The sequence below is a fragment of the Heterodontus francisci genome, chromosome 14 (genome assembly GCF_036365525.1).
Source record: "Heterodontus francisci isolate sHetFra1 chromosome 14, sHetFra1.hap1, whole genome shotgun sequence".
Lineage (NCBI taxonomy): Eukaryota > Metazoa > Chordata > Chondrichthyes > Heterodontiformes > Heterodontidae > Heterodontus > Heterodontus francisci.
In genome coordinates, this window is record NC_090384.1 from 33,887,432 (window position 1) to 33,905,584 (window position 18,153).

The following is an 18,153-nucleotide window of genomic DNA, read 5'->3' on the forward strand; positions in this document are numbered from 1 at the left end:
CTGGTTGCACATTAAGCTGAAAAGTTTCTTTTTTGTTTAAAAATACAAGAACAAGCATTTCACACTTAATACAGACCTCGGACTTCCCTTCCTTCTTTGATCCGTCTTACTCTGATTTTCAGTTTCATCTCCGTTTCGTACATCTTCAAAGCAGTGATCAGATTTTCGTTGTTGTAAATATCAGGAGAATAAATGCAATCCTGTACGGGGAAAGCGATGGTGGAACGGACACCGAATTTAGTCCGTTATGCAGGAGGTCTCAGCGGATCTTCGGATGTGTGTGTATCTCCACTTTGTGTGTGTGAGTGTGTGTGTGTGTGTGTGTGTGTGCTGCCCTCCCTCTTTGTGACTGTGCAGACTCCCGGCTGTACTGCAGCAGCTACAATACAATACTCTGGAGAGTCTTCCCAATTCATTGAGAGGCGTGTGGAGCTCCGCATTCCTGAGTCACCGCGTAAACATGCGGCCACCTTGCGGTCTCAAAACGACAGGCAAATGTGTTTTGGAAAAGTGATATTTTTTTTTATGATTGGGGAGGGGGATACATGCGGTCGGAAGGAAAAGGTGCAGTTTCTGTGAGACTCCAGTTAAGATTTCCTGTTGGGTTGTTCAGTGCTAATTTCCCCCCACCCCCTCTCCTTTCATTTAAACTTTTCAGCATATTTGACAGAGTTAATTGCTCTTTTCCTTTCTGCAATTTGCAAAATTTCCATTGGTAAATGACAATTTTTTTTGAGCTGCAGTGGCTAAAATTCTTTCCTGCAAACAGCGGAATGATCTGCAACATTTTATAGCATAGGGCAGGCCAGCAGTGCAACACATGCAGGCTGCTGTTAAATGTGAGGCATTATGCATTGTGTCCCAGGCATGAATGGGACACAGCAGAAGGACACTTGTTAAACACTTTAACGCTTCAAGTGCTGCCAGGTGGTGCCCCCCGCTCAGTACAAAAGAGCAGCAGTTTCACTTGGATGACCCTTAACCCTTTGTACTTGTGTGGAGTTTATAGGACAGAACCCTCCCTTTTTAAAGCACATCTCGGCGCTCTTTTTACACTGCAGAGAGCATATTTTGTGTAACGAAGCTGTAGTTCAAGTGTGGGCTCCGCTATCATGATAAGGTCAGTTTTGGTAGTTAAGGTAAGTGCCAGGACCTGCCCTTTTGCTGTCTTTATGGCTCTGGAGAGAAACGGTGTCAGTGCACCCGGGGAGATCTACTCACTGGTCCGACACTTAAACACCAGCACTGAGTCACACTGCAAGCCCGAATAGGAAAGCACCTTGTTACAAGCTGCCGTCCCTGTACAACCGTCAGTTTAATCATAGTTTAATTTTGAGATATCTCACTCATATAAACAAACTATTTCCAGCAAAGTTATAAGCACTTGGATAAAGAAGGCGTTTATAATGTTGCTATAAATAGCGGAAAGAAGGAAGGAAGATAGGGAGGAAGGAAAATAGGAAGGAAGGAAGGAAGGCATTAATTAATTGCATTTATATAGCATCTTTCACCACCTTGTGATGTCTCAAAGTGCTTTACAGTCAATGAAGCACTTTTGAAGTGCAGGCACTGTTGCAGCACAAGAAAGGGTAAATGGGGTTACAATGCTCAATATCTCGGACCACTGATCTCATTTCCAACTTTTCCCTGTGTTTATATCCCCAACTCCCATGGGACCTGTCACATAACCAGTCCCAGAGCTCCAGGTGCAGCACAGAACTCTGCAGCTGTAGTTGCTTGGGAGCCACAGTACAAATTTTCACTTCCAACAACCCAGCTTATCCAACCACACTGCTGGTTTAACCACCAGGCCTGGAATCTGCCAGGCAGCCAATATATTCTCAGAAAACCCAGGCATGCCGACCTCCTGGCCAGTGGGTATAGGGTCTACGTCTTGGCCTGGAGCCTTGAGCAAAACACAACCAGGAGGAGCAAGCAACCATTTTGTAAAGGGAGTTAATAAGCCCAATAAAATCTGCTGCCAGTGCTGGGGTTGCCTGTGTAAAGACGAGTCGTTGTGAATGCAGCATTATCTGCTCATTCTCCCTGATGACAATATGGTGGACACCCAAGAGGCATCCATTGTGTCATAAGCCCCAGCCTCGGTTATTCAGAATAGGGAACCGCCACTGACCCCAGATACTCAGCAACAAAGAATCCCAGTGGGCTGATCCTGAAATTTCCTGACACAATTATTTCAGTTGCACTGCCATGAAACCCTACATAATGGACACATTTTGGCTTTGGTGATATTATTTTATCAGACATGAAGGCCTGCTGAAAACAGTGATTGAAGGTAGAATGGAGGGTAAAAGACAATGAAGAAGGAAGAGACTAGCAATGCTAGATATGGTGAAGTAAGGGCGATATGAGTATCCAAAGAAAAGGGCCATTGACAAGCAGATGTAAGAATGGGGCACGGACCTGCCGAAAGGCAGAACACCAAAGAAGATGAAGATGGGCGGCACAGTGGCGCAGTGGTTAGCACCGCAGCCTCACAGCTCCAGCGATCCGGGTTCAATTCTGGGTACTGCCTGTGTGGAGTTTGCAAGTTCTCCCTGTGTCTGCGTGGGTTTCCTCCGGGTGCTCCGGTTTCCTCCCACATGCCAAAGACTTGCAGGTTGATAGGTAAATTGGCCATTATAAATTGCCCCTAGTATAGGTAGGTGGTAGGGAAATATATAGAGATAGGTGGGGATGTGGTAGGAATATGGAATTAGTGTAGGATGGGTGGTTGATGGTCGGCACAGACTCGGTGGGCCGAAGGGCCTGTTTCAGTGCTGTATCTCTAAAAAAATAAATATTATTTCTAAAATGTTGGAAAGTTTTCATGCAGACTCCAAAATGATCGTTACTTTACTGAAATGTTTTTCTACCTGGGGTTTGTGTCAGCAGAGAGAATTCCAATCACACTGAAGGAATAGTAATGTGCAGTTTTCTGCCTATTCTTCGCTGCTGCAGGCTGAGTTATTGTATCACAGTTTCCATCTAACTCCATTCAAAGGAATATTCGAGGCTGCACACTCAGTGCTGCATAGGAGTCCCCTGAAAAATGATTACTTTCTAACGTGCATTGTTCATCTCCTGTGTCTGCGGTGAATCCCGCCATTCATTCTTTTGTTCAAATTGACTCCCCAAAATAGATAATTGGCAAAAGAACCAGAGGGGAGATGAGAAGAATTTTTTTATGCAGCAAGTTATTATAATCTGAATTCAATAGTAATTTTCAAAAGGGATTTGGATATATTGTTGAAAAGGGGGAAAAAAGCAGGGCAATGGGTAAAGAACAGAGGAGCGGGACTAATTGGATAGTTCTTTCAAAGAGCTGGCACAGGTTCTAAGGACTGAATGGCCTCCTTCTGTGCTGTAAGATTCTGATTCTGGTCGTTGGATGATGTAATCTCTGGTGATTTGAAATTGTATGTCAGTCAATTAGAGTGTTTTATAGGAGTGCATTTATATTAATTAGTTATTAATTAAAATACATAAATAAATTAATTAATTTAAAACATCTGGAATTGAAAGCTAGTCTCAATAATGGAGCCATTACCAGTGATTGTCGTAAAAACCCATCTGGTTCACTAATGTCTTTTAGGGAAGGAAATCTGCTGTCCTTACCTGGTCTGGCCTACATGTGACTCCAGACCCACAGCAATGTGATTGACTCTTAACTGCCCTCTGAAATGGCCTAGCAAGCCACTCAGTTGTCAATTAAGGCAATTAGGGATGGGCAACAAATGCTAGCCTTGTCAGTGATGCCCACATCCCATGAAAGAATTTTTAAAAAACATGGCTTTACTTTGACCGAGCACACAAATGGAGTCAGTTATGGGAGCTCAGGAGCAGTCGAAGTGCGAGCAGCCAATTTTTTGGTCACTGATTTAAATGGAGCATTTCACAATCAGCAGGAAAACAGACTTTGGATTGATGTGGTAATTCAGGAAAATTCAGTGTCTGTTTTCTGTATTACATGAGGTATTACATTCTGATCAATGTGTAACATTTAATAACCATTGGGCTTTCCAGTGTTGGCTCAGCTGATGGCAAACCCTAAATTCAACTCTGGTGTTAAGCTGAGCCTTGGGGACCAGAAAGATCCCAGGTTCAATCCCTAATTTCTCCTGCGGTGGCTGATTGCTCACTGAGATGGTGGTGAGAGAATGTTAAAATTAGCATTCACTTGGACTAAGAGGAACCAGGGATCAGTCAGGGTTCCTGCTCCTGAACATTATCCACTGACTCCCGCTGGAAAGAAGTGCCGCATGGTCAGGCTCAACTGAAGCCCCAGTAGTCAAACTGCCTGTCGATCCTCACTGCCAAGAGCTCACATGTGAATAATGGGCACTGGGTAAAGGAATCAGAGTACATAGAGTGCTTGTCGAATTTACTCCATCAGTAAGGAGTTAATGGCTTAAGGACAGGGAGGTGAGGGGCGGGTAAGAAAACTGAAAAGCAAACTAAAAATAGAGCAAGGGGAAGCCAGTGCTCATTTAAAGCTCTCTTGTTTTATTGACCATCTGAAGTTGTACGTCAGTGCAGGAAACAACAACAGAACCCAGGCGGTGTTAAAATGCAGTTTTAGGAAAAGCTTGGCACTCTTCAAAACACTCTTTGCAAAACAACAGCCTTCCCTGATACCACCTTCCACAGAAGCCCCAGGGGTGCCGTTTACAACGTGACCACTACTAAACACATTTCCTTTCCAGACTAACTCACACATTTTAGCAGCATTTCGTCACCTCCACTTAAAACACATTTTGCCCTCAGAAGGAAATGTGTTCTTTTCTGATTTTCATGTTTTGCAACCACCACAGACATCATCATTATTACCCTCCCCTTCTCCCAGAAAGCAAGATCGAGAAGTCAGCTGCTTATTCGGCCAGCATTCCTGCATAGTTTCCCTCCACTTCCTTATGAATTTGTTCCTTGTCAAGATTTTATTAAAGCCTTTCCAGGCCTGCTGCAGCGTAAGTATTCTGGGACTCCAGCCAGTTCCCTATCCCAATCGCCTGCCCCAGTCTGGGTGGGAACGTTCATTGACGACATCTCGGGATTTTTTTCTTTCTTTGCATTTTTGTGAGAGCCGACTGGCCAAATTTAGAGTCGTGTTGAAAGGAAAAAACTCAGTCATCGTCTTGGAAATGTGTACTTACAATGTGGTGACCTCATGGTTATGCAAGAACCCAGCTAATCACCAGGAGATAAAAATGCTAAAATGGGTCACTGCAGCAGCTGAAGGCTGTTTAAGGTTAGCCGGCAAAGTTGTTAAAATGAAGATTATCTGGCAGCATTTAATAGCTGCTTAATTAAAACGTTCAATATGTTTCCATTTAATTTTTCCTTTTTAACTTGGAGAGCTATAATGTAATCTCCCTTTCCCCACCCGCTCCTCACAGCCTCCTTCAGCTGGTGGAGATGAATTCAGCCTCCTGCAGTAGGCCTATTTTGATGGAGCAATAAGGGGTTGACCCCAGCATCACCAAACAAGAAGCAGCAAAATAAGTGCCCCTTTAGAACACTACAAATAAAAAGAAAGAACTTGCATTTATATAGCACCTTTCACAACCTTTTGAAGTATAGTCATTGTTGTAATGTAGGAAACGTGACAGCCAAATATCGCACAGCAAGCTTCCAAATGTGATCATGACCAGATGATTTTTTTTTTCTAGTGATGTTGGTTGTGGGATAAATATAGGCCAGGACGTATGGGGGAGAACTCCTCTGCTGTCCCTTGAATAATGCCATGGAATTTTTTTACAAACATTCTGAGAGGGCAGATGGAACCTCAGTTTAACATCTCATCCGAAAGACATCACCTCTGACTGTGCAGCACTGCCTCAGTACGACAATGGAGTGTCAGGCTGGACCTGAACCCAAGATCTTCTGAGAGTGCTACCACTGAAAAAAGAAGAAACATATTGTCCAAACAAATTAAAAGATGCTTAATAGAAGCAAAAAAAAAGTCAAAATAAAAACAAAGGCCAGCTTCCAAACTGAATGATAAAATATAAGATACTCTATACACCAGAGTGCCCACTGGTTCTGAAATCTCCTGCACTGGGATGAGCGGATCTCTTAGCATCCTAAAATTCTCCGGCCTTACTTCAACTGGAAAGATGGCTGGGATGGGAAAGCAACTTGGCAACACATTTGCTCTTCCTTAAAGTAGAAGGATTAGGGAGGCCAGGATACGATTCACACTCACAGCCTCTGTCAACATAGAACAGTGAGCAAAATACTGTAAAGCTGGAAATCTGAAAGATGACCTCCACCAGTGAGAGCTGGGGTCAGTGTAACAGTTACAGGTGGGGTCAATGCACCAGTGAGAGCTGGGGTCAGTGTAACAGTTACAGGTGGGGTCAATGCACCAGTGAGAGCTGGGGTCAGTGTAACAGTTACAGGTGGGGTCAACGCACCAGAGAGAGCTGGGGTCAGTGTAACAGTTACAGGTGGGGTCAATGCACCAGTGAGAGCTGGGGTCAGTGTAACAGTTACAGGTGGGGTCAACGCACCAGAGAGAGCTGGGGTCAGCGTAGCAGTGAAAGCTGGAGTCAGTGTAGCAGTGAGAGCTGGGGTCAGCGTACCTGTGAGAGCTGGGGTCAGCGTACCTGTGAGAGCTGAGGTCAGCGTACCTGTCAGAGCAGGGGTCAGTGTACCTGTGGGAGCTGGGGTCAGCGTACAGTGAGAGCTGGGATCAGGGTACCAGTGAGAGCTGGGGTCGACGTAACAATGAGTGTACCAGTGAGAGCTGGGGTCAGTGCACCACTGGGAGCTGGGGTCAGTGTAACGATGAGAGTTGGGGTCAGCATACCAGTGAGAGCTGGGGTTAGTGCACCACTGGGAGCTGGGGTCAGTGTAACGATGAGAGTTGGGGTCAGCATACCAGTGAGAGCTGGGTTGAGTGTACTAGTGAGAGCTGGAGTCAGTGTACTGGTGAGAGCTGGGGTCAGTGTACCAGTGGGAGCTGGGGTAATGTACCAGTGTGCTAGTGACATGACAATATTTTGTGTTGTGACACGAGCATTTTCTTACAGGGGACCAGCTCTGAGTCAATTTCTTTTAATGTTACAACAAGGGGAAAGATTTCTTGCTTTGAAGATACGATTGGGACTGTTGTGTGGCTCTACTCTCCTGCAGATTTGTTTGAGGCGACCGATTCAGAAAGCACAAATCTGGTCTGAGCACATATTTTAGGGCTACTGTCCCAAAATAAAGGCATCTTCCTGTACCTAAATTCCACTGCCTTCCATAGTTCCTGTTGTGTCCGACTGTGCAGCTCCGGACCCAGCATTCCGACATTACAACAGTGACTACACTTGAAAGGCACTCTATTGGCTGTAAAGTTCTTTGGGACATCCTGAGGTCTTGAAAGGTGCTATATAAATGCAAGTTCTTTCATTCTACATCTGCTGTATTTATGGAATTCAGTCATGTTTCATTTGACCTTTATTAACCCAGAACCTGTAAAAATAAGTTTCATCTTTCCACAATCTTCTGCGTTCTGGCCAAACCGACATTGATTTTGGCCCATGTCACATCGAGCTATTGACTCAATCCTGCAATCAATGCTTCCAGCATTGTCAATGCGAGGACCAGAAATGCTTAGAGCGGATCTGAGCTATCAGGCCTCACTTCCTGAATATGGCTTTGGAGTTCATGGGATCGCATGAAGGTCAGCACTTCAAGGTTTCTGCTTCAACATTTCAAGTGAGAGGCCAAAAATAAAAATGAGCAGCCAGCAAGAAGCTGATGGTTGGACTGATATTGTCTTCTCTCGACTGACACATTGGGAGGACGTCATTGGCTCCATGCCCTCTGGCTCCATACATCACAAGCAATGATTCATTACTTTTTCGCTGATGAATCAGTGTGCTCTTCATGTAAATGAAATGTATGACTAATGTCACCCGTGTTTGGATTGTAACTAGCGAGACTTTTTTGAGGGCAGTTTATCCAAAAATAATAGGGGAATTATTATTACATGGCGACTAAGGCATAGAGGGATATGGAATTAATGCAGGCAGGTGGGATTATTATAGATAGGCATTATGGTCGGCATGGACGCGGTGGGCCGAAGTGCCTGTTTCTATGCTGTACGACTCTATGACTGATTATCTAGTGACACTGTTTCACATCCCTTCTGGGGCAGTTTTTATGGCAAATTCTTTGAAGACCTTATTTAGTCAATTACAAATGTGAGATTAGAATGTACAGGTCAGGGGGAGGGTGTTGAAGGGAGAGATGGAAATCTATACCAAAGATTGGTATCAGCTTTGGCTCAGTGGTCGCACTCTCACCCCTGAGTTGGAAAGTCATGGGCTTGAGACCCACTTCAGAGATTTGAGCATGTAATCCAGGTTGTCACTTCAGTGTAGTACTTAGGGAGTGCTATATGGAAGGAGGTTAAATATACTTTGTTGCAGCCTGATTTTTTTTCCCTTTAGATCCTCTCCTCTCTTCAACTGAAGGCAGTGACTAATGTCAAGGTACACCTCCACAAGCTTCCTTTATATTGAATGTAGGTGCTGTGATCACGGCGCTCCGCCTTTCCATGCCATTTGGAAAGCAAACAGACTCTGTTATCTGATTGGATGATTCTTGACTGTCAGTCAAACAGCTTTGTTTCTCAACTCTGGTATTTTTAGAACTAATTGATAAAAGCACACCAATTTTATCAATGTCCCCTATGAATTTTTCCCAGGTTGCTTGCTGCATTTTCCGGGACATTAATTTTCAATTCCTGGAGACTCCAGGATGATCCTGGACAGCAACCCGAGCCAGCTTTGAAATAAGAGGAGAAAGTTTGCATTATCCTTATGTAACAAGTTGAAATTGTGCAGCCTGAATAGGCAGAGCTATGGCTCTTAAAAGAGGCAATGTCATCCTAGAAGACTGTCCAGTACCATGGCAATGCCATTTGGCTACCAGCATGAGCTTGGATGAGGACAAGCATCTATGGGGCAGAAGCTAGAGGAGCAAAAAAAAATCACCATTTGCTAAGACATCCTACTTTACGCAATTAACCCATCTGTTAAGGAGCATAGCCAACTCCTGAGATATCAGGTTGACTTGGGTTTCAGCTTGGTTCAGTTGGTAGAACTCTTGTCTATAGTCTGAAGGTTGTGCATTCAAGGTCCACCAGAGACTTCAGCACATAAGCTGATACTTCAGTGCAATACTGAGTACTGCATTGTCCTAGGTGCCTTATTTTGGATAAGGCATTAATCCAGGGCCTTCTCTACTTAATGAAGGAGACGTAAAAGAGCCAATGGAACTATTCAATGATGAGATGCGAGTTCTCCCAGTGTTCTGGCCATCATTAATCTCTCAACCAACATCAAAAACAGATTAACTGATGATTCATCTCATTAGCTCTTTGTGGGATCTTGCCTTTTTTTATTCATTCTTGAGAAATGTTCATCATTGGCTGGGCTGGCATTTATAGTCTGTTCCTAGTTGCCCTACTCAGCTAATTGGCTTTCTAGGCCACTTCAGAGTTAAGAGTCAATCATGTTGCTGTGAGACTGGTGTCACACATAGGCCAGACCACAAAAGAGAAGTAGATTTCTTTCCAAAAAGCAAATCAATGAACCAGTTGGGCTTTTATGACAATCTGACAGCTTCACAGCCACTTTTACTGGTACCAGCTTTTTATTTCAAGATTCTTTTAATCTAAATTAAAATTCTCAAACTGCCATAGTGGGAATTGAACTCACATTCTCTAGATTATTAGTCCAGCATTTACTCGTCCAAATCTTGCCTTCCGTGTTTGTCTTCAAAACAACAATGACAGCACTTCAAAAATGTATTTACTGGTATGTGAAGCAATTTGGGACATCCTGAGGATATGACAAATTTACAAATCAAAGCAAGTGTTTAATTTTCTAACACAGCATGTTTAAATTGCGTGCTGGATGCATGCAGTACCTAGCCTTCCCAGATAATGTGCAGCACAAGAAGAACCCTTTAAAAGGAATAATACCATAAAATAAAATAAATAAATAGCCTGAGTCTGACCTGTCACCACATGCAAGCCCATGGTATGTTTAGTGTAGACAGTGGCTCCAGACAGATTGGGTCTGTCTGTAGAGAGAAAATAGGGTCAACAAGCCACAAAATAACAGAACAGCAATCACTGCACAAAGTCTACATTTTCTGGTGTTATTTTTCTACAGTAGAACCTTATAGTTGGTCAAAGATTCTGCTGGAGGCAGAATGAACTCCCAGACAGCTTTTTGGAGATTCTGTTTCCCTTACTTTTGTATAACTGATCTTCTAAGATATAATGACATCCTATGCTACACATCTTCCATCCACATTGAACCTGTCACTAATAATTCACAGGTTATTAGGTGGGACATTCTCATCAAACAAGCACTGTATCAGCTACATCCCCAATGGATATCCTTTACCTATGCAAGTGAATGGAATATATTAGACCCAAGCATTGAACTTATACTGGCTAAATATGCAATGCTAAAACATTCCAAGTTTCAGTATTTATACAATTTTGAGAAACACTAACCCACTAATCCTTTGTGTCCATCCACACGAGAGATGGAAATGCATCAATCTGCATCCATGGATTAAAAAGAATGTTATCAGAAAAAACCCCTAGAGAACAGGTCATTTTTTTTTTGTCTCCCAAAATAAAGTCAATGCATTCTCTCCAGAACGGGTACTGTGAAACAGTAAGACCTCAAATCACTCCCACATAGCAAGAAGTAAATTAACATTTCCCCTCTCATTTAAAGCAGTCACATTGACAAAAACAGAACGCCAAACGATGAGACCAGTTTAATGTGACAGTGTAAGTCTGCCAAACATACTCTGTGAAACAGTCTCTCAAAGAGAGGAAATGAAGCTTGCAAAGTGTTCCTAAAATGGACAGGGGTAACCAGGAGGCCACTGACTGAACCTGCTTTCTTGCAGTCACTATCCTTGTAACTGAACAGGCTCCAACTCTTAACTGAGTTTACTTCTCTGTAGTCTGCCAGTCCAGTCTGAGTGTTAGTTACTTCCTGTTGTGCACTCCTGTAGAAGTTCAGGCAGCATCAACAATCTCCTCATCCCATTTCTCATACGTCAATGCAAGCCGCCATGGGAAGGCAGCCCTATAAAACTTTAGATGATATCAGAATGTAAAACAATTCACCTCCTCTTCATGCAACCAATGACTGGATTTCAAGAAAGGCCAACAATTTCTCAGAAGTGAATTAACTCACAGACCAAAAATAACTCCAAAAGGAAAGTGCGGACTTAACACCCCTGAAAAACAGAATCCAGGAACTTATTTCCTGCTGTTCTGCCACAAATATAATTTGGGGATTGCAACAGCAAATGCTTTAAATATTTACTGGATGAACAGAACACTATACTTTTTTTTTCTTTTAACTCTAAATAGCCTAAATAACCCAGCAAGAGTCCTGCAATGTAGCGCAGTGGTTAGCACTGCAGCCTCACAACTCCAGCAATCCAGGTTCAGTTCTGGGTACTGCCTGTGCACAGTTTGCAAGTTCTCCCTGTGACCATGTGGGTTTCTGCCAGGTGGTCGGGTTTCCTCCCACAGCCAAAGACTTGCAGGTTGATAGGTAAATTGGCCATTGTAAATTGCCCTGTGTGTAGGTGGGGATGTGGTAGGGAATATGGGATTAATGTAGGATTAGTATCAATGGGTGGTTATTGGTCAGCACAGACTTGAAGGGCCTGTTTCAGTGCTGTATCTCTAAATAAATAAACACCTTGACTTCTGACGATTAAATGTATCACTGCTTTTGAAAAGGAATCATTACTTCAAAAAAGAACATTTTAATTGTCAACTTCACTTCAGTTTTGCTTTTTAAATTCGTAAGCCCAGTCAGATATTATGAGGTGATCTTGTTCAGTGTTGTGGCAAGTGTCATTCACATCCATTCAAAATGGCTAATGTTCAGGAAGAGTTGGGACTGAGTAATGTTGATGGCCTGAGGTCACCAGTGGGCAGGCATGAATGTGAGCAACATTCTGCAACATATATATATCTATCCTGAATTTGGTTTCCCTTTTCTCCCTTTGTGCCCTGAAGACTTTGACTGTTGCCAGATACAGTTGCCTAGCCCAAGAGGCTATTCTTCATTCGTGTGTTTATACAGTGAGTATTGGCAACTTGACTCTGCAGGGGAGGGGACGACTCAGTCAAAGCTGATCCTGCCCTCCCACCCAATAGGCACAACATACACTTTGTAGTGAGAGCCACTAGATCGTGATCAAGAGCAGGAACCTTAGCTCAGTTTCCCCTTCCGATTCAGGGCTGCAGATGCCAATCGTAGTCGTAACCTATTTTGTACTCCCCTCAGAGATCGACTAACGCAATACGGGATTAAATTTAGGACTTTCCTGGTCTCTGAGCCTCAGTACCACACTGCGCAGTGTGAATTGTTAAAAATAAACTCCAGCACTGGCTCAGAAATTAGTACAATTGCTGTGGTCCACTCACACAGAAACTCCAGTTATTCCTTTTTTTCTGAGCAGGAAAGTATTTTAACTTCCTATGCCACCCAGGCGCTGAGTGACAAATCACTAAGTATACACAGTAATTACAAAATAATGGGGAAAAAGAAAACTAGACTCCAGCTTGCCTGGTTTGCAGTGACTGGGTTTATTTTGACAGCGTTTATGAAACACAAACTCCAAAAGGAACATGATTCTATTACTTCCAACAGGCTAAAATTATTTAACCTTTGAAAGGCCAGTGGCTTCATGGGAGAAAATTTTAGGCAAGCCTTTTTTTGTTTGTTTACAAACCCGTGGCAGAATGACATAAAATGTTTTGAAATGCGTTAAGGCAGTTGTGCTGAAAATAATATATAGCTCTTTGTGTTCAAAGTTATGAAGGAGAAACTGTTTCCACTGGCAGGAGGGTTGATAACCAAGAGGCACAGATTTAAGATAGGAGAACCACAGGGAGATGAGGAGATTTATTTTTTTACACAGTGAGTTGTTTCGATCTGAAATGCGCTGCCTGAAATGGTGGTGGAAACAGATTCGATGGTAACTTTCAAAAGGGAATTGGACATATAGTTGAAAAATAAAAAAACATACAGGACTACAGGGTAAAAGCAAGGGAATGGAACTAATTGGGCTAATAGCTTTTTCAATGAGCCGACACATGGCACAATGGGCCTCCTGTGCTGTATGATTCTATGTCTCTTTTACATTTGACCCTCCCAAAAATAGTCTGATGAAAGCATTGTATATGAAGGCTGTATTCCTTTATTAAATAAAGAACTGACATTTATATATTGCCTTTCACAACCTCAGGATGTCCCATAGTGATTTACAGCCAATGAAGTTGTTTGAAATGCAATCTCTATTGTAATGTAGGAAACATGGTCGCCAATTTGCACACAGCAAGCTCCAATAAAGAGCAATGAGATAAATAACCAAACAATTTGTTTTAGTGATGTTGATTGAGGGATAATCATGGCCAGGGCACTGGGTAGAACTCCTCTGTCCATCTTCAAATAATGCCATGGATCTTTTGTCCATCTGAGAGAGCAGACAGGGCCTCAATTTAACATTTTATCTGGAAGATGGAAATCTGACAGTGCAGTACTTCCTCAGTACTGCACTAAAGTGTCAGCTTGTCTTATATGCTAAAGTGGGGCTTAAACACATGACCTTCCGATTCAGAGCCAACAGTGCTATCACCAAGCCATATTGACATAAAAATGCCCATTGAACAGGACTTACACACCTTCCTGATTGTAACCCAAGACAGCATAGAATTTACTATTCAATCCTACAGCATTCCAATAGGGCAAATTCCTTTCTGATAATTAATGCCTTTTCGTTTTACAGAAGTGCAGTACACCAAACCTCTCAACAATCATTGCTGCTGTATAGACCTCCAGTACACCAAATTCCTTCACAGTGATCATTATATCATAAGGTTTAGGTTGGCTATGGGAAAGGACAAAGAACAATCTAGAGTAAGACTAATTAACAGGGGGATAGCCAACTTCAATGGGGTAAGAACGGATCTGGGACGAATAAATTGGAATCAAAGATTGGCATGAGAAACAGTAGCTGAACAATGGGCTACCTTCAAAGAATAGATAGTTCAGGCACAATGAAAGTATATACTCCCTCGAAGGGAAAGGTAGGGCAAACAAATGCAGAGCTCCCTGGATCACAAAAGAGATAGGGATTAAGATGAAGAAGAAAATGTGTGCTTATGACAGATGTCAGGGTGATAATACAATGGAGAACCAGGCTGAATATAGAAGGTTCAGAGGGAAGTGAAAAAGCAAATAGGAGAAGCAAAGAGAAAGTCTGAAAAGTATGAAAAAAGCAGCTAACATAAAAGGGAATCCCAAAGTCTTCTATAGGCATACAAATAGTAAAAAGGTGGTAAAAGGAGAAGTAGAACTGATTAGGAACCAAAAATGGGATTTACACATCGAGGCAAGCACAATAGCTGAGATGCTAAATGAAGACTTTGCATCTGTCTTTATCAAGGAAGATGATGCTACCCAGGCAATGGTGAAAGCAGAGGCAATTACTACACTAGAAGGATTTAAAATTGGTAAGGAGGAAGTATGAGATAGGATGGCTATACTTAAAGTTGATAAAGCACCAAGACCAGGTGAGATGTATCCAAGGATATTGAGGGAAGTGAGAATGGAAATTGTGGAAGCACTGGCCATAATTTTCCAGTCTTCCTTAGACTCAAGGGTGGTGCCAGAGGACTGGAGAATTGCAAATGTTACACCCTTGTTCAAAAAGGGGTGTAACGATAAGCCCAGCAACTATAGACCAGTCAGTTTAACTTTGTTGGTGGGGGAACTTCTAGAAAGAATAATTCGGGGCAAAATTAACAGGCATATGGACAAATGCAGGTTAATTAAGGAAAGCCAACACAGATTTATTAAGGGAAAATCATGTTTAACTAACTTGCTGGAGTTTTTTGATGAGAGAACAAGAGAGGGTTGATGAGGGCAATGCTGTTGATGTGGTTAACATGGACTTCTAGAAGGCATTTGATACAGTGCTATGCACCAGACCTGTGAGCAAAGTTATAGCTCATGGAATAAAAGGGACAGTTGCAACATGGATACGAAATTGGCTGTGTGACAGGAAACAGAGCGTTGTAATTAATGGGTGTTTTTCGGACTGGAGGAATGTTTGTAGCGGAGTTCCCCAGGGGCCAGTGTTGGGACCATTGCTTTTCCTGATATATATTAATGACCTAGACCTTGATGTACAGGGCACAATATCAAAATTTGCAGATGATATAAAACTTGGAACACTGTGAACTGAGAGGAGGATAGCGTAGAACTTCAAAAGGTCATGGACAAGTTGGTGAAATGGACGGACAAGTGGCAGATGAAGTTTAATGCAGAGAAATGTGAGGTGATTCATTTTGGTAGGAAGAACATGGAGCAACAATATAAAATAAAGGGTACAACTTTAAAGGGGGTGCAGGAGCAGAGGGACCTGGGTGTGTATGTGCATAAGTCATTGAACGTGGCAGGAGAGGTTAAGAAAGCGGTTAATAAAAGCATATGGTATTCTAGGCTTTATTAATGGGGCAAAGAGTACAAGAGCAAGGAAGTTAACTTGAACCTGCATAAGACACTAGTTTGGCCTCAGCTGGAGTACTGCGCCTTAGGAAAGATGTGAAAGCATTGGAGACAGTGCAGAAAAGATTCACGAGAATAGTTTCAGGGATGAGGAATTTCAGTTATGAAGATAGATTGGAGAAGTTGGGACTGTTTTCCTTGGAGAAGAGAAGGCTGAGAGGTAATTTGATAGAGGTATTCAAAATCATGAGGGGGCTGGACAGAGTAGATAGAAACTGTTCCGATTGGTGGAAGAATCGAGAACAAGAGGGCACAGATTTAAAGTAATTGGCAAAAGAAGCATAAGTGACATGAGGAAAAACGTTTTCACGCAGCGAGTGGTTAAGGTCTGGAATGCGCTGCCTGAGACTGTGGTAGAGGCAGGTTCAATCGAAGCATTCAAAAGGGAATTAGACAGTTAACTGAAAAGGAACAATGATCAGGGTTAGGGGGAGAAGGCGGTGGAATGGCACTAGGTGAATTGATCATTCAGAGAGTCAGTGTAGACATGATGGGCCGAATGGCCTCTTTCTGTGCTTTAACATTTCTGTGATTCTGTGAATTACTCTCACTATGTAGAAATCCAATATACTAAACTCTTTGCCAATTACTCTCATTCTACAGAATTACAATCCACAAAATTCCTTCCCAATCACTCTCATTGTATAGAATTCCAATACAATAAACTCTTTCCCAATTTTCTGCATCAGTGTTTCCAGTCCAACATGGAAGGAGGCATTGTTGTATCTGATTCTGGGGAATGAGGTGGGTCACCTGAATCAAGTGTCAGTAGGGGAACACTTAGGGGACTGTGACCATTGCATCAAAAGGTTTAGGTTAGCTACGGAAAAGGACAAGGCGCAATCCAGAGTAAAGCACTGTGAGTGTAGCCGCACCAGATGGATGCCACCTTCTCAAGAGCAATTAGGGATGGGCAACGAATGCTGGCCTTGCCAGCGACACCCACATACCAGGAAACTAATTTTTTTTTAATTGGGGGAGGGCCAACTTCAATGGAGTGAGAATGGATCTGGCCCAAGTAAACTGGAATCAACGATTGGCAGGCAAAACAATAACTGAACAATGGGCTGCTTTTAAAGAGGAGATAGTTCAGGTACAATCAAAGTACATTCCCATGAGGGGGAAAGGTAGGACAAACAGATCCAGAGCTCTGGGATGATGAAAGAGATAGAGAGTAAGATGAAGCAATAAAGAGTGCATATGACAGATGTCAGGTAGATAATGTAGATAATGTTCTATAGGCATATAAATCATAGAAAGGTGGTAAAAGGAGGAGTGGGCTGATTAGGGACCTAAAAGGGCATTTATGCATGGAGGAAAGGAACATGGCTGAGGTGCTAAATGAGTACTTTTCATCTGTCTTCACCAAGGAAGAAGATGCTGCCGAAGCCATGGTGAAAGAAGAGGGAATTGAGACACTGGATGGGCTAAAAATTGATAAAGTGGAGGTATTAGATAGGCTAGCTGTACTTAAAGTTGATAGGTCACCAGGACCGGATGAGATGCATCCAAGAATACTTAGGGAAATAAGGGTGGAAATTGTGGGGGCACTGGTCATAATCTTCCAATCGTCCTTCGATATAGGTGTGGTGCCAGAGGACTGGAGAATTGAAAATGTTACACCCTTGTTCAAAAAGGTGTGTAAGAACAAGCCCAGCAACTACAGGCCAGTCAGTTTAACCTCGGTGGTGGGAAAGCCTTTTAGAAATGATAATTCGGGACAAAATTAATAGTCACTTGGGCAAATGTGGATTAATTATGGAAAGCCAGCATGGGTTCATTAAGGGCATATCATGTTTAACTAACTTGCTTGAGTTTTTTGATGAAATAACAGAAAGGGTTGATGAGGGTAATGCAGTTGATGTGGTATACATGGACTTCCAAAAGGCATTTGATAAAGTGCCACATAACAGGCTCATGAGCAAGTTAGAGCCCATGGAATAAAAGGGACAGTAGTAGCATGGATATGAAATTGGCTGAGTGACAGGAAACAGAGTAGTTGTGAAAGCATTGTTTTTTGGACTGGAGAATGGTATACAGTGAGGTTCCCCAGGGGTCAGTGTTAAGACCTCTGCCTTTCTTGATATATGATAATAACCTAGACTTGGGTGTACAGGGCATAATTTCAAAATTTGCAGATGATACAAAACTTGGAAGTATTGTGAACTGTGAAGAGGATAGTGATAAACTTCCAGAGGACATAGACAGGCTGGTGGAATGGGCAGACAAGTGGCAGATGAAATTTAATGCAGAAAAGTGTAAAGTGACTCATTTTGTCAAGAATGAGGAGAGGCAATATAAATTAGAGGGTACAATTCTAAATGAGGAGCAGAGGGACCTGGAGGTATTTGCGCACAAATCATTGAAGTTAGAGAAAGCAATTAATAATGCATATGGAATCCTGGCCTTTATAAATAGGGGCATAGAGTACAAGAACAAGGAAGTTATGATGAATTGCTATAAAACACTGGTTTGGCCTCAACTGGAGTACTGTGTCCAGTTCTGGGCACCAAACATTCAGAAGGTTGTT

General features: G+C 42.6%; 1 protein-coding gene across 4 annotated transcripts in view; it reads right to left on the reverse strand.

The window, feature by feature from the left end:
* LOC137376963 (dual specificity protein phosphatase 8-like) overlaps positions 1 to 18,153 on the reverse strand; it is a 210,208-nt gene that overhangs the window by 26,887 nt on the left and 165,168 nt on the right. Inside the window, exon 1 of one of the 4 annotated variants that reach the window (XM_068045981.1) lies at positions 77 to 489. The exons of the other annotated variants lie outside the window; for them this stretch is intronic. Coding sequence (XP_067902082.1) covers positions 77 to 143 — 67 coding nt within the window. The 5' untranslated portion in view covers positions 144 to 489. Of the gene's footprint in view, positions 1 to 76; positions 490 to 18,153 lie in introns of those variants that run through there. 4 annotated transcript variants of the gene reach the window in all.